The 20,452-nt window shown below is 59.2% G+C and overlaps 1 protein-coding gene across 2 annotated transcripts in view; it reads left to right on the top strand.

Moving 5' to 3' along the window:
* The first annotated feature begins 677 nt into the window (after positions 1 to 677).
* The window catches only part of EFNA2 (ephrin A2), a 42,543-nt gene continuing 22,768 nt past the window's right edge, over positions 678 to 20,452 (top strand). For both annotated transcript variants that reach the window (XM_005531273.2, XM_088067728.1), the window contains exon 1: positions 678 to 804. In XM_005531273.2, the coding sequence (XP_005531330.1) occupies positions 683 to 804 (122 nt within the window). In that variant the 5' untranslated portion in view covers positions 678 to 682. The remainder of the gene's footprint in view (positions 805 to 20,452) is intronic.

Genomic DNA, 20,452 nt, shown 5'->3' with positions numbered 1-20,452 from the left:
CCGCAGGGGCGTGGCCGCGGGGGCGCGCGGGAGCCCCGCCCTGGGACCGCGCCGGGCGCGCGCGCGGCCGCCGGTGGCAACAGTGTGGGGGGGGCGGGGCGGGGGCGGGGCGGGCGGAGGGGGCGGGGCCGGCGCGGGGCCGGTCCGGGGCGGGGGGCGCGGGGGGCGCGGGCGGCGGGCGCAGCATGGCGCGGCGGCACTGAGCGAGCGGCGGCCTCCCGGCCCGGCCTTTGTCTCTCCGGTGTCCCCGGGGCGGAGCAGCCCGCGGCGGGGCCGGGGGCGGGCCCCGCGGGGGCGGCGGCACCCCCGGGGGCCCGGCACCGGGCGGCGGCGGCGGCGCCGCGGGGCTCGGAGGAACTTGGCCGAAGTTGGGCGCGGGAGGTGGTGGTGGTGGTGGTGGTGTGTGCGTGGGGGAAGGTTCCCGGTACCGGGGCGATCCCGGGGCGCCGCGGGAAGCGGGTCGGTCCCCGCCGCCCGAGCGCGGGATGCGGCTCCCCCGGCGCCGCCGCACCGGGCCCGCCCCCGAGTCCCCCCGCTGACGGCGCCCGCGGCCCCGGGCGATGGTGAGGGCTGGGCGCCCGCCCGCCGCCGCCGCCCGCCGCCCGCCCGCCGTCCCCGGCCGGCCCCAGGGCCCCGCCGCCCCGTGAAGCGGCCGGAGCCGCGCCCGCCGCCCGCCCGGACGATGGTGCGCTGCGGGGCGGCCGCGCTGCTCGCCGCGCTCCTCGGCGTCTGCGTCTGGACCGACGAGACCGGGAAAGTTATCTCGGACCGGTTCGCCGTCTACTGGAATCGGAGCAATCCCAGGTGAGGCGGGGGGCGGCGGGGGCGGCCTCGGCGCCCGAGTAGCAGTCGGTGTTTCCCCCCCGCACGCACACCCGCTCAGCGCCCGCTGCCGCCCGCTGACAGCGGCCGCCGCCGCCCGGCTCGGCTCGGGTCCCCCTCGGACCCCCGGTGGGCTCCGGTGAACGGGCTGGGCGGCCGCGGGAGGGGGGTGGTCCCCGGGGCTCCCTCCCCCGAAAGTTCCCGCGGGGCCCCGGGCGGGTCGTCCCCGGGGGCTGCGGCAGCGCCGGGAGCATCGCGGGGCGCGGGGCGCGTTCCCGGGGGCGGCGGCGGCTGCGGCTCGGCCCCCCCGGCCCCTCCGCGCCCAACTTCGGGGAAGTTCAAGTTCCTCCCCCCCTGCACGCCTTCCCCCCGCGGTCCCTCTCCTGGGATGAAGAATCTGTGGAAAAAGCCCCGAAATCCGCCCAAAGCGGCGGCTGCGGCTGAGGGGGGAGTCGGAAAGAACGATTTGGGGACGAAATGGGAAAACGGGCTGGAGGGGGGCACGGGGGGTGCGGAGTTGGAGATGGCCGGCCCTGCTGCTCCCGGATCATTCCCATCCTGGAAGCGCAATCCCCACAGTTGGCTTCGTTTTCTGACTCCAGTTGGAATTTCGATTTTTCTGTGTGTTTTTTTTTCCCCACCAAGTGTTTTTTCTTTGGGGGCAAGAGTTTCGTTTCTGTCGTATTTCTTTGTTCATGATTTTGAGGAACCAAAAACTGTTGGTGAGTTGGAAGCAGGAGGAATTCTGCTCTGGGAATGCTCAGGTGGTTGGGACTCTCGGGACTCCTCACCCTCCCTGTTGGGGACACCCTTTGGGGTCTGAACAGGCCCGATTGTAGGGATTCCTGCAAAAAACAAAAACCAGCCATCAAACCCCCATTTCTCCCAAAATTCCTCAAAGTTCTCCCAATCCTGGCAGTGTCTGTGGGTGGTGAGGAGTGAGCTCGGTGGACGCAGCCCCTATGGCCCCCAGCTTTGGGCTGTCCCGTTTTCTGGGTCAAACGAGGGGTTCTTTGTCCCCCTCGGTCCCTGTGTGACGAGCGGCCTCGTGGGGCACACCGTGGCCTGGTCCTCGTCCCCAGGGCTGCCAGCGACGTGAGGAGGCTCCTCCAGCTCCTGGTGGCTCATCCCCTGCTGCCATCCATGAGGGGACCCTCGGTGCCGCCTTCTCTCCCTCGATGACACCGGCGCAGTTGGGTAAAGTTCCTGGCGGTGTTTTGGGATGTGCGCGGGGCCGAGGAGCCTCAGCGGCGCCCGGTGTCCATCCGACCTCCACACGTCCCTTTGGGGGGGACCCACCCGAGCCCCTCTCGCCGCCCCAAAATTGGGGCGAGCCCGTCCCTTTGTGCCTTGGTGGCGGTGCCTTGGCGGTGGTGCCTGCACCGCGGGCCGCCCGCGGTGCATATGGATTTTATTATCTCCCTCACATTTTTGTGGGGGATTGTAAGAGCCAGGGAATTATATTTTTTTTTTCCCTTAATTTTTTTCTTTTTTTTTTTTTTTATTATTATTTTTTGCTTTTTTTTTTTTTTTTTTTTTGCCCATTGCGAAGTTTTTGGTTTTGGCTCCTGGTGCTCCCCCCTCGAGCTCACACACTTTGGGCTCTTTTCTTTTGTTCTCCAAAATGCCAAACATGTGTGAGGGACCCCCCCCATCCCAGTCCAACTCTGACATCCCAGAGATGAGGGTGCTTGGGGCGGTGGCTGGGATTTGGCACCCAAGGCTTCCGCTGGCTGGGATTTGGCGCCCAAAGGTTCTGACGTTTTGGGATTTGGCGCCCAAGGGTTCCTGGGGCTGGGATTTGGCACCCAAGGCTTCCAACGGTGGAGCCAACAGCCAAAAGCAGCCCCTTGGCCGCTGGGGACGGGCGTCCCGGGACCCAGCACCGCTGATGGCGTCGGCTCCATCCCCTTCGCCCCCTCGTAGAAGCCTCCGAGAATTTCTCCGCGAAAAATCCACGGTGGATCGTTATCCCGTATATATTTATATATTTATACATTTCTAAATCTGCTGTTGGCAGGGAAAATATTTTCGAGGAGGAGGGGGGGAAATAAAATGGAGCGGAGGGAAGCGCAAGGGGCTGGCAGGGAAGAGCAGACAATGGCTGGTGGGTTCAGCAGGCACGTCCGCAGTGCCTGGCTCCGGGATGTGACCCAAATTTCCCCAATGTGGGAGCGCCCCATGTCACCAGCGCTCCCCGCCTGCGCCTTCAGCTCTCGGAATTCGAGGCAATTTATTAGGGGTTGCAAAGATTGAAATTGCCATTGAGTTTCCTGCTTATTCCCTTTTTGAACCCAGCGGTGGGTTTATTTTTGCTCTGGAGTTACTACAAGACCGTCTCGTTCTTAGAAATGAAGAAAAAACGTATTTATGTGTTTTCTGGTCCCTCGTTTTCCTTCTCTTTTTTTCCCCCCACCAACACCTCATTTAGTAAGGAGGAAATAAAAAGGGGTTTAAAAAAAAAAGGGGAAAAGACCCAAGGTTAAAATGTCCTGTTTGAACCCACAGACCTTCTCTGCCGCTAAATATTTTTCCTCAGGTTTACACAGCAATCTATATTTTATAAAAGACAGGAATAAATCTCATGGTCGATATGATTTGCCCAGATTAGAATAATTCTATATTTCATAATTGGGGCTAAATTAAAAATAAGTGGTACCTCGGGATGCTGCAATTTCCCTGTTCTGGGGAGAGATTTAACCACTCGCTGTGGATTTACAAGGTTTATTTTTATTTTTAAATGGTTTTGCGAGGATGCGCTGGGAGAACGTTTGGCTGGATGGAGCTCCTGGGTTATCCAGGAAAAAAAGGAAGGATGATGAAGGTAGAATTATATAATAACAGGCAGTTTTGGTACCGTGTGGAAGTGTGGATTTTTGCTCTGTGGCACCTACAGGCGCTGCCGATGGTCGCTCTCCGGGTGTGGATCCGTTGGCCGTGGCTGGGTTGGTTGCGGGTGGATCCATTGGTCGTGTCCGGGGTGATGCACCCCTGGATGGGACCTTGGGGCTCCTCCTTGGTCCGGCACTGCGGGCAGGGGTCCGGCACTGCGGGCAGGGGTCCGGCACAACGCCCAGGGCTCTTCCCGCTGTCACTCCGTGTTTCCCGGCTGGAGGTGCGGGAGCCGCTCGCCCGTAGGATTCCAGGGTGGATTTGTCTTGGGAGCCAACCAGATCGATTTGGGTGTGCTGGAGTGTCCAGCATCACCAGAAGGTTGGGGGGTCCAGTTTTGGCCCCCGTTGCCCCCCACACCACGGCGGGTTTAGGGTGGATGTCTCGGCACGCGGCGCCGTGCGGCAAAAAAATGTGGGATGTGGGAAAACCTCCGTGATATGGGGGAAAAGGTCTGTGGGAAGGAGTGACCTGTCCTCAGAAGGTCCCCAGTCCTGTGATCCTGACCCGTGGCCTCGTGGCCCTGCTGGAAACCCCTGGAAGGCCATGGAAGGATGGAGGGTTTGGGATTTGTTGCCGTCCCCAGCTCTGCCGACAGCCGGGTGACGGGCAGGGAATCGTCATTCCCGAATGCTGGTCGGTGTTCCTGCAGCAATCCCGCGGTCACTGCCGTGTGCCTGGATCGGGAACGTGCAGAATCCCTCTGTTCACAGCACAGATCCCTGGGACCGGGCGGGATCATGCCCGTGGCCTGGTTTAACGCCAGGGTCACAGCGCTGCCTCCGAACGGTTCTTTTGCTGATTTCTGTATTATTTTTCGGTGTGGTTTGTGAGCACAGCTGGGATTTCTGTTCTGCTCCTCTGCACTCCCCAATCCTGGGATCGGGAAGCGGAGAAATGGTTTCTGGCAGGGGGATTTACGGAGCCAGGTGATGCTCAGGGCCGGCGCTGATGGCAGAGCGGGACTTTGGGGGGAAAGGGGTGGTGGGGTTGGGGTGAATGGGGCACGCCTTGGAGGGGATTTAGATCGTGTTCCCAATCCCATTGGATTTTGTGCCCCTTTTTCCTGCATTTCCATCTCCTGGAGCTGCAGCCCCGGTGCCTGCCAGTTACTGGTGCTTTGTCCAAGAGCCTGGAGCGCGGTGGCCATGGCCAGGAGAGCCGTGGCCGTGACCCACTGACCACCCTAGCCAGGGCCAGCTTGCCCACCTGTGTGTCACGAGGGGCTGTGGCCGGGCCGCTGGTGGCTGCGTGTGCCACCTCTCCATCAGGGGAGCGAAGACGATGCCACATCTGTTTTATCCAGGGGAATTTGGTGCTGCAGAGAGGTGGCCGAGCAAGAGGGCTCAGCTTGGAGGATCCCACCCATGTCTCCATGTTGGAGTGGGGCTGGATCCCAAAACCTCTGTGTCCTGGCTCTGGCTGGGACTTTTGGGGTCACGGCCATTGCTACGTGTCCCCAGTTCTCTGTGTCCCCACTCCCTGCTCCCACGGGTATCATACTGGGGCCCACATCAGCCTCTGAAAGAACCATGCCCTGATACCCCTTGGAGTGATTTGAATGTGAATTTTAACCCTGGCACTGGCCTTGTTCCTGTGTCACCGTCAGGCCGAGTCCCCTCTCGGGGTGCCAGAGCAGTGCTGGGTGTTTGGGTGTGCCAGCGCTCCGCCTCGTCCTGTGCAATTCCTGCTCTTTTAGTTTTCCTCCTTCTGTTCTCCCTTTGTGCCGAGATCACTCCCAGCCCTTCCCACCCCTCTTTTCCAGCCCGTTAAGCCGTGTTAGCAATTCCTCACCAGCCCAGGGCTGCGGCGAGTGGTTAATGGAGAGCAGACACCACCGGGCCGGCGTCGCTGACAGGATTCTCTCTCCGTGCCCGTCTCCGTCTCCGCCTGTCCCTTTCCAGGGACCGCAATTACATTCCCTGCTGGTTGCACATTTGGTATCCAAATGCCGGCCATGCGCCGCATCCTAATGCGAGGATGGGCTGGGGGCGTGCGGAGCTGCCGGAGGGTCATCGGTCCCCAGGACCCCCCCTGGATCCTGGGCTGTCCTGGTGGGAAGGGGCACGCACCAGGTGGGCAGTGGGAACAGTCCAGGGGGTGAGAGATGCCCTCAGGTAGCTTGGAAAGTGCTGCTGTATAAAGAAAGACATGTATTTATATACATATAGATTTATATGTATTTACATACAAATATCTTTATATCTGTTATATAAATTAGAAATTTATTTACATACGTGGGTGTTTATTCACCCACCCTCCCCCCACATAAACACACTTTACACACACAAATAATCCAATGCCAAAAACGCCCCTGTCTGGCAATGCTGTGCCACCCCTGTGTGACATTCCCCTGGAATTCCTACCTGGGGGCTCCAGGATGTACCTGGCTGTGGGTTTACCTGGCTCCAGGCACAGCGCTGTGTCCATCCCAGTGCCACATCAGGAGCCGGCTGGAGCGTACCTGCCTGTGCCTGACAAGGTTCAGCTGCTGGGTTGGCTGGAAAATTGCAGCAATTGTTCCTTAAATAGCTCCTCGTTCCTGATGGTGACAATTTCAGTTCTTTTGTGTTAGATATTAATCATGATTTCTGCGGCTCCGTTTTGATCCGAGCTGGTTTTCCCCACTTGGGGCAGAGATCCTGCCCCGCTTCGTTGGATTTAATGGGATTTATGGAAGGTGAGCAGCTCGGAGTGCTGTTACCTGCAGCCCCTAAGAGGTGTTTAAATTCCTTTTCCCTCTTTGCCATGACCCGATGCTCATCCCGATGTCCGGCCGCTTCCCTCTGCTTGGAGATCCATCCCAAAACCAGGACCAGGCCCTGTTTGGTCTCTGCAAGTGCAGGGGAAGCACCAAGGGTCCAGGCTGGATCATTGCCTGAAATCAATGATCTTGGAGCTCTTTCCCAACCCAGGTGATTCCATGATTCTCCAGAGCTGGAGAAACGTTGGGGTGAGCCAGTGGCCGCTTTGGCCTTTGCCAGATGAATTCCAGAGGCATTTTTGAAGCCCCCTGCCAAGCCAGGGCTATATTTAGGGGTGTCTGTGGGTCCAGACTCTTTGCCACCAGCCCTTCTGGATTTGGGGATCCCATGGCTGTTCCCACAGGCTGGCTGGGAGCAGTGTCAGGGACACGGTGCCCATGGGGCTTTTTTGGGTGCGGGATGCGCCAGGGCTGGTTTGATCCCGGCAGGAAAAGCGGGAAGGGACGAGGCTGAGAGCAGGGCAGTGGGACGGAGCCGTGTCCCTGCTCCATCCTGGCTTGTTCCCGGGTGGTCACAGTGTTGTTATTTATTTATTTCTCCTCCCTCGCTCCCCCTTGGCTTGTTGCTGCCGCTGTGCCTGGGCTGCTAAAGAGCTTCCCATTGTTCCGGAGCTAATTACCTCCTAATGAGGCTCCCGGCTCAAAAGCCGAGCGGAGCGGGGGCTGTGGGGGGATGTGAGGGGGCTGTGCTGGGAGGGGGTGAGGGCAGGGCTGGGGTCAGCAGCAGGGTCAGCAGCGGGGTCACCCGATGGCTTCAGCTGTGCTGCCCGGCCGTGTGAACTGGGCTTGGCGGTGGGGAGATCCACGGCCGTGGAGCTTCCAGTCTGGAGCTTCATCCTAAAGGGCGGCTGGGAAGTGGTTTTGCCAAAATTATCTTGTTGAGCCCCAAACCCGTGGAGAAATCAAAGCCCTGTGGATTTTGGCGAGGCGGGACTGGTGCTTGGAGTCTGGGAGCATTCCCGGTGTTTTCCTTGGTGTGACCCCTCCCTGCCAGCCCCGTCTGGAACAGGAGTCACCTTTAGGGCACATCCTTCATTTTGGAAGGGGTGCTCAAACTAGGGGTCCTCAAAGCTTAACTCCTTGTGCTGGACAAGTCCTGCTCCACTTCTCTCTCGGCCTTATCTCGTTCTAACCTTATCCCATCCCTCGGCAAGAGACGGGGATGAGCCCTGATCCTGATGGGATTCACCGCTTTGGCTGGAGGGAGCCAGGCAGTGTCCAGGAGTGTCCTTGTCCCTGCTGGGATGCGGAGCAGAACTTTGGGCTCTCCATCCCAGATCCTGCTCTGCCCCTGGAATATTCCCCGCGTCCCTCGGGGTTGCAGATGTGATGGGAGAAAAGAGGATCCTTCTCCAAAGGGGTTGGGAAAGCCCCCACCTCTGCCCCGCTCCGATTGAAGCCGGGCTCTGTGCCCCCGCACGGGGTGGGGGGTCCTGAACTTCAGAGGGGGATGAGGCGCTCAAAGCAACACCAGTGGGGGAAAATATTCCGAGGGAGGGAAATTTACTCCCTGGAATAATAATGAAGGTGGGGGAATGAGTTCCCCTTCCCCGTGCCCTTGATGAGGGGTGCCCAGGGCAGTGAGGGGTCCAGGGTGAGCCCTTCCAAGGGGATGGAGGTGCTGGCAGTTTTGGGATCAGCCCACCTGGCCCAGCTGGATCCATCTCCAGCTGCGGCACAAAGCCCGGGATCGATGGCGCTCGGCTCTGGCGAAACAAGTCAGCGCTGGGGCAGCGAGATCCGCGCTCCCATTCCGAGCCCCGCTCGGATCCGTTCGACATTTTGCTTTTGGTCACTAATGAAGGGAGAGGCATGCGGAAACGGGGATTTAGCCTATTTTTTTTTTTTTATTTCCTCCCCTGTTAAATTTTTTCCCCTCTTCCCGTGTTTGCTTCCCAAGGCTCAGCGGAGCAGCGAGCGATGCCGCTGCCGGGAGAGGAGCAGCCACGGGGCCCAGCCATGTCCTGGTGGGGCTGTGCCGTGGTGGGATCCCGTGGGATACACCTGGGCCGTGGTGGTGGGATCCTTTGGGATACACCTTTGCCATGGTGGGATCCCATGGGATAAACTCGTGACCTGGTGGGATCCTGTGGGATACATCCCTACGCTCCCTCAGCACATCACCTCCTCCTGACCTCCCAGTTTTCCGCTTTCCTTGTTGTTTCCAGCTGCTCCGGCCTTGTTTTGTGGGATTTTCCCGTTTTCCCTGCAGCTGTGACATCCGTGTGTCCGTGCAAATGTTGGAGCTGCCCGTGCCAGGTCGGTTCCATTAAACACCATCCCTGTGCTAGACCTGGAGCCCCCACTCCCTGTAGATACCGGTACCGGTATTCCCACCACGGTATTCCCACCACGGTATTCCCACCACGGTATTCCCACCACGGTATTCCCACCACAATATTCTCACCACGGTATTCCCACCATTGGTATTCCCACCACGGTATTCCCGCCGCGCTGCCGAAGCGTTCCCAGGATCCGCAGAGTTTTACACCATCTCTCAATACCTTTTTTTGTTCGACTCCTGGAATGGACTTTTTGTTTCAGCTCCTTCCCCACCAGCCCCGAAATCCCCCAGGAATCCAAGTCTGGATTTTGGATCTTTTGTGCCAAACCCAAGCCTCTTTCGTTTTTGATTCCCAGCGCCGCTGACTTTGGGGAAAAAAGGGGAATAAATGGCAATGAGGGTTTTTAATGGCTGGGAATGGGGAAGCTCCATTCCATCCCCAGCTTTCTCCTCCCAATCACCTCCTCCATCTATTTCCTTGGCGTTCTGCCGAATTTCCCTGGAAATATTTTGCCGTTTCCCCCAGTGCAACCAAGTTTTGTCGGATTTTTCTTTTCCCCCTGCAGAAGAGGAGGAATTATCCATCTCGGTTTATTTTTCCTTGAACATTACACGGGAGCAAAACTCACCCATGTGCTGGGAAAGAGATAAAGTGTTTAGACAGCAAATACAAATATTCCAGAGCACTCAGCCCGGCTACAGCTATTCCTGCCAGGATTCCGGATTCCGTGCCGTGTCTTCCAGGGGGGTTTTATTTAGACTGTCTTATTTTTTTTTTTTTTATTATTTATCAAAAACCCTATTTATATTTGCAGTAAAATAAAATCAGCCTGACCCTGTAGAGAACTCGAAAAATCCCAATTCTTTCCTTTTCCAATCCTGTTTCCACTGAGGAAAAAAAGCCCCTGGACCTCGTGCCCTGCACAAAATCCAACCGCGACGGGATTATTTCGGCGGCTGAGCTTCTCCACAGGCGCTGGGACGGCGCTGGTTCCGTGTGTCCCCCCCTAAAATCGGGATGCAGGGAAGCTCCTGCACAGCTGGGGATGGAGCTGGGGCCCTTGGGGTTTTCTCATGGGATTTTGGGAATTTTCCAATTTTCCATGGGATTTTGGGGCCACAGTCTCCCTTTTGCCGCAGGTTCCGACTGCGCCTGGAGCACTCGGAAAGGGGGTTATTATTTTGATTTTATTTTAATATTCAATGATGGATGGGATTCCGCTGCTTCTCGGGAGCATCCCAGTCTCCCATCAACGTCCCAGCCCCGCTGGGGACCCCGCGGGTGTCATTGTCACCCCGGTGCCGGGCGCTGGTGCCATCAGGAGCTGAGGAAGCTCTTTCCCAGCCAGCTCGATAATCCCAATTATTATCTGGATTCTCGATCAGGGTTGCTTATTAAACTTGGCACCGCTGGCTTTGCCGTTCCGGCCGCCTGCCTCGGCAGAGGGATTTATCTCCTGCCGACGCGGGAAGGAAATTGAGTGGAAAAACGCGGGGCAGAGCCCCCCGGGACGGCGGGGGGGGCCGGGGGTACCCGGCTTCCGAAGGGTTTGGAGATGCTGGCACAGCCCTGGAGCTGCCTGGGCCGTGTCCGTGTGTCCGTTCCCATCCCTCCATCCCCACCCTGTTCTGGGATGGGCGTTTTCATTCCAAGGTTATTTTGGAATGGTCGGTGCTTTCACACAATAAAACTAGCCGTTATTTTCCCTTTTCCCTGAAATCTAAAGGAGCTTTTGTCAGGTCCTCTCCCCCTTCACCTCAGGAATATCAGCTTTTTCCCAGTCCTGGCCTTTCCGCTGGAATTCCCAGCTTCCCATCCCACAAACCTTCTTGGTTTGCTCGCTGACCCCTTCTTATCACATTGTGTCCACAAATTGTGTTTTATCTTTACCTGACACTGCGCTGGAACTGCCCGAGCCAGGGCCGATGTGCCGACCCTTCCAAAGGGGCTTTTCCCAAATTTCACCCAATTCTCAGCACCGACTGAGCAGAGCATCCAGGGGAGAGGGGTGGGAGGTGGGAGAGATGCTACTGGGAAAAGATGCTCTCCCAGAGGGTTTCCCTCCCTCCTGGTGTTTGGATGTTTCAATTTTCCCGTTGCTCTGCTCCGCTTTTTCCTGCCTTTTCCACCATTTCTCTGCATTTTAAAAGACCCGTACAAACCCTGTAATTGGAATTTCCTCTCTTTGTGTGTCTGGCCGCTCTCTCACCCTTGGGTGAGCTCCTGGGATCCCCATTTTAGGGTGGGGGCTCTCCCCTGTCCCCTCCCCATGCTGCTGCCGGGGGATTCGGGTGAGGAATGGGTCGGCTCCAAAATCCTTTATTTGGGAAATAAATGCTCGTGCTCCAGGGCTTGGTGTCCATCTCAGCCGCACTCTAGGCTCTCTCCTGGGCTTTTTCAAGACCCTTCATGCTGGGTGGTTGGGAGAACCTGCTGGCTCTGGCTGAGGGACTTGGGATGGAGCCACCACCCTGACGGGCTCTGCCTGTGAGTTCCCAGTGACCGTCCCGTTGTTGTAGAACCGCCGTCGGATACGGCGCACGGGAATTCCGGCTGTAAATGCTGGTCAAAATGGTGTTCCTGTGTGATTTCCAACAGAGGACCCAAGCCTGGCTGGAACAGAAATGACTTCTGGCTCCAGGTTCTGTCCACGTCTCCGTTGGATCACCACGGGCTCGTGGGGATTGGTTTGGCCGGAGCCGCGTGGGTGCCGAGTCCTGTGGAAAACCAGGATCATGGCCCTACCACGGCCCTGGCATTGCTCCTTACCCTTTGAGGTGGGATTTAAGGCTACATTGGCAGAGTTAGAAGCAGGTTTGGGAACAGGGATTGCCTTTGCAGGATGTGTGCTCTGGAGGCAGCGTCCACTGCCGGCCTTCCTAACGCTCATTGCCGCGAGTGTCCTTCGGTCGGAGCAGCTCCCGGCTTTCCCTCCCTGCTCTTCCTGGCATTCCCAGCTTTCCCCTCTCCGTGATGGTTCCTGGGGTCAGTGGATCTCAGTTCCAGCCACCCAACAGCTGCCTCTCCCGGCTCATCCCATCGCCATCTGCAGTTTTCCATTGTTCCTTGGCTCTTCCCGGCGTTGGGATGTGGAGCACTGGCAGTGAGGGAATGTCTGGGGCTCAATGTCGCAGCCCGGATCTGGACTCCAGGAAAATATCTGGACTCCATTTCAAAGCTGATTAATGAGAATCATAAATCATAATGTTGTCTTTTATGATAGAAAGCTTTGGATGGGGAGCAGGGACTCTCATCCTGGAAGCTGGGGGTGATCCTGGATTCGGCTTCCAGCTCATTACCCGGAGACAAATGGCTTCTCCCTCCCCCAGCCTCAGTTTCTCTGTGGGTAAGGTGAGGATCGCTGCCAGCGGCTAAATTAGGGAATTAATGTTGGTGGAGTGATTGAGAGATGGAGAAGGACATGGCTCTCACAGCGCCATGTCCCACTGCACAGCGCGCCCGCCCGCTCCGGAGCCCCATGTGGGAATTCCAGCTGGGAGCAGGGATTGGGGTGCCCACAGTGAAGTCCCTTGTTTGTGTCCAGAGGGCACCCTGAGGAGGGACTGGAGCCCTCCAGCTCCTTCCACACTGGTTTGGGATCTGTGTGGGGACACGGTGGCTCAGATCCGTGGCTGATTCCGGTGTGCATCCCGCATCCAGCTGGTTTGGCAGCGCCGGAGCCCAATTCAACCCGGCCTCTTCCCGGCGTGTCCCTCGCTGCCCCAAAATCCCTGTGTCACCAAGACCCCACTCCCATGGGAGGGGAATCCAGCTGGATGGATTTTTGTGACTTTCTCATATTTTTCCTTAAATGCTGTAATATTTATTCCACTTTATAAATCACTTCCTTGCTCCGGGTGGAGGGAGGATTTATGGGCGCAGGTGGGAGGAACACGGCTCCCGGGACCGACCTGCTGGAATGGTTTTGTGGTGATGGTCACAGCAGCAATTCCAGCCAGGGGAGAGGGCTCCAGCTGGGAATCCTGCCTGGGATGTGATGGGAGCAGGGATGGACCCATCTGGGATGGCCTGAGGTTGGCACATCTCTGGTGCCGCTCGGGGTTTTCTCCGTGCTGGAAAGCAGCACCGAGGTTGGAGCTCAAACCATTTTCTGCTGGGGGACAACTGAAAAAGGGGTTCCAAAGCCTTTTCCAAAGCCTTGCTTTCCCACTGCAGCCATCAGTGTCACTCTGGGGCCATGGGGATGTCACTGGGGACGCGGGAATGTCGATAGGAGGTTGCTGATGACGGAGACCCCAGGGTGAGGGGGCCGGGTGGTGTCGGGGTGTGTGGTGAGGGTGTAGATCCTCAGCCCTGGGGAGACCCAGCCGGGTCTCTCCCTGCTCCCTGGGGGCCAGGCCAGCTCCACAGGGAATTTTCCCTGCACCGGCGCTGCCCGCAGCAGCACAAACGAACCAAGTAATTGGCAACATGGAAATATTTTGTGCTCATTAAGCAGTGGGAAGCGGCGGGTGAGGCAGCGGCGGGTGAGGAATCCGGGTTCTGTGGCGGGGTTCTGGCGGTGTCCTCCGGAGCCGTGTTCTCCAGTGGCTCTCCCGGTGACCCAGGGCAGGGAGCACGGAGTGGGAGCACCCTGGGATGGGGGGCTGGAGGTGGGAAGGAAGTGAAGGAGCCAGATCCTGACGCTGCCCAGCCAGGGACTCCACGTGTTGGGGACAAGGACAAACCAGGGGAGCAGGGGGATCCTGGCTGCTGTAGGGGGACATTTGTGGGACCCCCCCATTTCTCCCAATTCCCATCAATCCCACGGATTAAAACTTGAAGCATCAGATCTCAGCAGCCGCCGTGGAGCTCCGCAGCCCCAGCGCCGCCGATTCCCAGGAGCGACACCAAGGGGAGCCCCGGCGGGTCCCACATTCCCTCCTCTCCCAGCAGTGGAAGCGGGGAGCGATCCCTGAGGATCCTGTCCCTGTTCAGGGGGTCCCAGAGGGGTCCCCCCGGCACCCTCAGCCCCGAGAACGTGGCGGTGATGCCGGGGCCCCGGCGCTGTCCCCGGCGCGACGCGGGGAGCCCAGCGGTGCTGCAGGTGGGGGAAGCTTTATGGCTGTAGTTAAAGTGACTTTATGATATTGTATCTGAACAATTGCCGGCTATTATCCGGATCGATGCCGCGGGATTGAGACGCCGGTTGATAACCCAGGCAGGGCTCTAATCGCTTTTAAACCGCGCAGGGTCGGTGGGGCTTTCCATAAAACCCCTCGGTGGTTTCTGCTTGAGCTCCCTGCCCCTGGGTCTGGTGGGTTTTTTCCCCGGGACGTCCCTTTGTGGATGCGGGTCCTGGTTTGTTCCTCTCCACCCTGGGTGGGGATCAGGATGCTGGGACCTGGCTCGGGATGCTGGAATTCAGCATTCCTGGGCTCCAGGGTGCCCTGCACTGCTGGGTTCTGCCCTGCTGAGGAGCGAGGGACAGATTTTGGGATCCCATTCCCACCTTTGCCTGGCTCTCAGCGACCTTGGGCGAGTCACGTCACCTCCGCACGCTTCGTTTTCCGCAGCTGTGAAACGAGGACAATGATACCTTTCCCACCTCGCAGAGGGGTTGGGAGGCTTAATTAGTTAATGTTCGTAAAGTGCTTTGAGGATTAATTAATATTGTGACTCTAATTTTTTCCGATGGTGAAACGCCACTTAAATATCTCCGCGCTGGTTCCTTCCTCCCTGACCCTGTAAAGCAAATCTACCCAGGAACGTCACTGGTCTCTGCAGGAGCCATGTGACTCTGCAGGAGCCATGTGGCCGTGTCCCTGCTGGGTGTCACCTCCCCAGTGCTGAACTGGGAGGCACTGGGGGCACTGGTACGAGGGTGTCCCAGAGCGTGGGGTGCAGCTCTGGGCTCCCCGGCATGTCCACCTGGGCCTGATCCTCCGTGGCCAGGCTTTCCCTGCTGGGAGCCATTCCCATGGGAATCAATCCACTCTCACCTCCCTGTGACACTGCCCATCCCTGCCCAGCCTGCTCGGGCACCTCTGGAAATCCTGATCTGCTTCGGTGGGAAACTGCCCCCAGCCAATCCCACATCCCGTGTCCGATTCCACCCGGCATTTCGGGGGCTGCGGGGGCTGGCTGGGGGGTGCCCGGTGCCTGGTGGGTTGGGGACACTGTGCAAAGCTCTGGGCAGCCTTTGGGGGCACAATCCCGGCTTTCCTGGTGGGAAATGGGATCACACCTGGCTGGGACACGGCTGGCAGGCGCGGGAGGGCAGTGCCAGTGTCCCCGTTCCCGTGTGCCGTTAGCGGGGTCGCTGATGGGCACCTTTGGTTTCCTCCAAGGTGATTCCTCAGCAGTGGCTCTGCTCCGCTGTGCTCTCCTGCTCCATGTGAGCACGGAGGGGACAGGGACAGCGGAGGGTCCCCGTGATGGCACTGCCATCCCCCAGCCCCTTGGGGTGGGAGAGCCGGGACTGGCTCAGCTCCGGTGCTGGGAATGTCTCGGGTCAGCACCGGTGGGAAGTTTCCTGCTGGGAGCTGCCAAGGGAAGAGCTGAGTGTGTGTCCCAGCTCTGGGTGACCCGGGAGATCCCAGCCTCTGGCTCTGGCACAAACCAGGGGTGTTTGGCTCTGTTGGACATGTGGGAATTCCTAGAGAGGCTGGCGAGGGCATGGTCCCAGGTGGGATGGGCCAGGGGGACACGATGGAGCCCTGGGGCTGGAGAATCAGGGACAGCAGGAGAATTCCCAGGAGCACTGGAGGGAACTGGAACACACCATGGAGAGAGGAAGGCGAGGAGGGAGGTCTGGAGGGAGCCACAATTCTCTTCCCTGGAGCTGCTGGGTGGAGCTGGAGGAGAAGGAGCATCTGGGCTGGGAGAGGATGAGCCAGGAGGGTCCAGCCCTGGTCGATGGCTCCTGGCCCTGATCATGGTTCCTGTCCCTGGTTGTCACCAAACTCTGTTGGTGGGAGGAGAGGCACACGCAGGGTCTCAACCCACGGGATTTGGGACAGGACACTCCAACATCGGCGTCCCCATGGCCGGACCCTGCTCCGTGCCGTTAATGACATCCCTGCAATTAAACTGGAACTAATGCAACGATAAAAATAACCCGCTGTCCTTCCGCAGCGCCGCATCCCACAAGCTCAGAGGTGTTTAAAAACCCATTTAACACCGGATCCTGGGCGTGGGGTGGCACCGGGATCTGCGTGGCCACGACTGGGTTTTCCAGGCCTGACCCATTCCCGGCCTTCTGCAAGGTGTGAACACCCCCAGTTCCCTCCAGTGCAGAGACTGGTTTACCAACTGCTGCGTTTTAAATAATCTAAATTACATGAATATTTTATTTTTCTTCTTTCTAGAGTTGTGGAATTCCCAGGGGTTGGTTTTCAGGCTTTTCTCCGTAATGGAGGAGCAGGAACGCATTCTTTTAATGGTAATTGAGATTCTTGCATCATTGCAGGACTTGGGAGCTGGATGGGCTTTAAATAACGGGAAAGGCGGGGGGGGGGGATTTGGGTTCTGGCTCCTCAAATGGGTTTTTGAGGTTTTTAGGTGGTTTTCCTCACTCTTGTGACAGGGCCAGAAAGCTGCATCCCCATCCCACTGCCCTGGGAGCATCCCCCAAAGCAGGAGATGACTTGAGGTGGTGACAGGGCCCTGTGGGTGTGGTGACCTCTCGGGAATGGTGCTGGGGGTGATCTGTGTCATGCACCCCATGGCTGGAGCCACCTGTCAGCCCTTCCCCAATCCAGATATCACCCAGATATCGGAGCTGGGCCCTCCTGTGCTGAGGTTTGGGGTTTTTTATGGCTTTGTTGCCTTCTGACTGGCACCAATCCAGAGGACACCCATCCTGGGGGCACCCATCCCTTGTTCTGCTGCAGGGGTGCTCGTGGAGCGTGGGAGGGGTTGCTGTCCCCCCTTCGCCGTGCACGACAGCGGGGTGGATTTGGAAGGGAATGAGCAGGGTGAGGATGAGCAGGGGGTGGGGCGTGGCTGTGCCAGCCCGGGGGTCCTGTCACTGTGAGTGCCCAAACACCAAGTGCAGGAGCAGCACGGCAGAGCTGGCACTGCCACCCCCGTCCCCTCCCGAGCTGCTCCCTCTGCCATGCCTGGCTGGATCCCGGCCCCATCAGCACCACTTGTCCTGGTCCCCACCAAGGCCTTGTGGGGTGGTGGAAGGGGCTGCCGAGCACTTTTGGGATGGGGGGGAAGCGGTTTCCGGCTGCTGGGGGAAACATCTGGATCCAATTCCCGCTCCACGTGCAGCCGGCCGGGCTGGACCCGCTCCTGCCAGTGTGACAGGAGCGGCTTTGCTGTGGAGGGACACAGAGGGTCCCTGTCCTGGCCTTGGGAGCCCCATGGAGAGACCCCTTCCCAGTGGGAGCTCCACTACTGCATCCCCATCCCAGCAGGAGCTCCACCACTGCATCCCCATCCCCGTGGGACCTCTGCCATCCTCCACTGGAGCTCCCCATGTCCCGGTGCCATCTCCCGGGGCTCCTGGTGCCCGTCCCCCGTGCGCTGCCGCCCCGGGCGGGGGCGGGGGGAGCCGCTGCCCGCCGTGCCTTTTGTCAGCCTCGGAGAAGTTGACCTTGAAGCGCGCTGGCAGAGCCCTGCAGCTTAATCGTGTTAGAGGTGTCTGACTGCGGCTCGCGCGGCTCTACCTGAGCGGCATCAGCAAGGGGGACGCGGCGGGCTCGCCGCCCTGGCTCAATAATTGATGCGTTTTTCTCAGCTCCCCCTTCCGTGAAAGGAAACCCAAGTGCTGGGAGGATGGCAGGGCCGGGAGGATGGCAGGGATAGGAGGATGGTGGGATTTGGAGGACGGCAGGGCCGGGAGGATGGCAGGATTGGGATGGAGGATGGAGGATTGGGACAGGAGGATGACAGGACCGGGAATGGCAGTGCTGGGAGGATGGTGGGATTGGGAGGATGGCTGGAGTAGCAGGATGGCAGTATTGGAAGGATGGCAGGCCTGGGAGGATAGCAGGGCCAGGAGGATGGCAGTGGCAAGGATAGGATGATGGCAGGGATAGGACAATGGCAGGGACAGGGCCAGGAGGATGGCAGTGGCAGGGACAGGAGGATGACAGTGACAGGGACACGGGATGGGAATGGGAATGGTGAGGGGCTGGGTTCCATGGGGAAGCTCTGGGATGCCATCCTGGGGTCACCCCGCTGTGGATGGGGAGGTGCCGAGGGTACCCCGTGGTCATGGGGAGACACGTGGAGGTGGGAGCAGCCCCTCCTGCTCTGCCCAGCTTCCTCCCCACGTGAAGCCTCCAGGCACCACATTTCCAGCCGCTTTTCTTGGGAATCTGCAGAAACCCTCAAACCCTGCATTCACATGGAAGCACCGAGCATCTCCCCATTCCCAGGAGCACCTCCTGCCCCAGGGCCTGGCACAGCCCCCTTAGTGCCCCCACCACAGCCCCCTGGGTCTCTCCTGATCCCACCTGGATCCTCGTCACCCTCGGTGACCCTGGACCCTACCTTGGGGGCGCTGGCCCCGGGTGCCCCCCGGCTCAGCCCCTTTACGCCGGCCGGAGTTGTTTTGCCTCCATACAACCCTTCCTCCCTGCCTCCCCGCTTTTCCCCCCTTTCCCCTCTTAGCCAAGCGCACAGGGAAGGGGAGAGATTTTAACCTTCTGCCTGGAACCAATTAAAAAGGTCTTTCCACAGAGACGAAAGTGCTCGTGCACCTTTGTGTGCTGCGAGCGGGGGGAAGAAAGCAGAGGCGGCCTTTGAAGGGGGGATGAGGTCCCTCCGCTGGGACCCCTCCGGGCTTTCAAAGCCTGCGTTATTTCTTTATTTTTAAATAGCCAAATTAAAGTGCCTCCCGCTTCCTCCCCTCCCCGTTTGCGCGGCAGCACGTGGCCCCCGCCAGCTGCGAGGGGGGATGCGGGCACGGCTGGTCCCGTTCAGGGTGTTCTGGGCACCGGGAGGGCTCAGGGCATAGCCCAAAAAACCCAGCTGGGACCCCTCTGCCATGGGGCAGAGCATCCCTCCCTCGTGCTGGGATTGCCGAGGCGCTGGCAGGGTGGTGTTGAAGGGGTTCTGGCTGAGCCAAAGGGGGCACACTGGCCAGGGCAGCCCCCCTGCTCGCCTCAGGGCAGCCCCCCACCCACCCGGGGCAGCCCCTGCCTCACCCCAGCACAGCCCCATGACCAGGGCAGCCAGAACAGACCCCCGCTCACCCCAGGGCAGCCCCCCAGCGCAGCCCCCTCTCACCCAGCACAGCCCCCGGCCAGGGCAGCCCCCTCTCACCCACCCCAGCCCCCCTCTCACCCACCCCAGCCCCCCTCGCCCCCCACCCGCCGCCCCTTGAACTCAACCAGCCGAACGCATGAGTGGTTCTCTCCAACGCGCCCCCTCCCCCCGGCCTGTGCCCCCCCTCCCCGCCGCCCCCTGCCCAGCCCCGTAAGCCCCCGCTGAAAGGGCCGCAGAACAAAGCACAGGAAGGGATTCCGGTGGTTTCCGCACGGACCTGAATGTGGAGTCGCTCAATGGAAGAGGAGCCACGACGCGCCGGCGCTTTTCATCCCCGCATCCCTCCCCGGCCGCGAACCCAGCGCTGCCTCTCCCCGCGCCCCTCGCTCCTTTCTCCTTTATTTTTTGTTTTGTTTTGTTTTTAATTTTTTTTTTTAATATAGTAGTCTCAGATTTATTTTTCCACAGTGTAATTCTGAAAGACAGCGGGGATGAATTATTCATTCCCTCTCTCCGCCTTTGCATACAATCCCTGTCGGGGAGGGGGCCGTGGCGAATGCGTTTGTGTGCAGGGCTGGGCCGAGGGGAATGGAAATCGATGGTTGAGGTTTAGGTGGGGGGCATTGGGTGATTTTTTTGGGGCTGGAGTACGTGGGGTGAGGCCAGGAAGTTTCTAGAGGGGAATTGTTCCTTTCCTCTGTGGAGTGGAGGGTCCCGGGCTGTGGGGTGACCCCAACCTCTGGGTGTTGGGTCTGGGTCTTGTGTGCACCTGAGGGCTCCAGGGTGGGCAACGTGGTCCTGGCTTCAACCCCTCATCCACTCACGATTCTGGGTGAAAAGAGGGGGGAAAAGTAAAAAAAAAAAAATACCCTTTTTTACTAATATTCTCCCAAATTTAATGCTCCTTTAGCTCAGCTTGGGATGTGAGGAGGAGGAGGAGGAGGGATTCCTCAAAGAGCAGGATGGCTTTGGGGACCTGTGGCTGGTGCTGCCTTCATCCCTGTCCTGCCACTGCCTTCATCCCTGTCCTGCCACTGCCTTCATCCCTGTCCTGCCACTGCCTTCATCCCTGTCCTGCCACCCTCTTCATCCTTGTCCTGCCACTGCCTTCATCCCTGTCCTGCCACTGCCTTCATCCCTGTCTCGCACCCCATCATTCCAGAAGGATGTTCCCCCCTGTGCCCCCAGAACCCCCCACTCTGTGCCCTTCCCTGGGGACACAGGGACAGCCGGTGCCACCCCTGACCCCTGGCATGGCCATGCCCAGACCTTGGAGTTGGCTGCCAAAACCTGACGGGGGGAAAAGGGGTGAAACGAGGCGAGGGGGGATAAGGGGGTGAATGTGTGCGAGGGGAGGCAGCACCCCGGGCAGGGCTTTAATCTGATTAACCTTGGAGTGAATGGACGAAGTGAAAAGGCTTAAACCCCAGTGAAAGGAGAGGGGAGGAGGGGGGCACCGAGAAGTGAAGACCCCGGCCGGTTGCGCCAAATTAAGTCAAATTTGGCCGGTGGGACACAAGGGGAA

The sequence above is a fragment of the Pseudopodoces humilis genome, chromosome 28 (genome assembly GCF_049639895.1).
Source record: "Pseudopodoces humilis isolate 2021_Gansu_Grassland_sample_001 chromosome 28, ASM4963989v1, whole genome shotgun sequence".
In the NCBI taxonomy this organism is placed as follows: domain Eukaryota; kingdom Metazoa; phylum Chordata; class Aves; order Passeriformes; family Paridae; genus Pseudopodoces; species Pseudopodoces humilis.
Note: the sequence above shows the minus strand (reverse complement) of the source record. Positions and strands in the feature narration are given on the sequence as shown.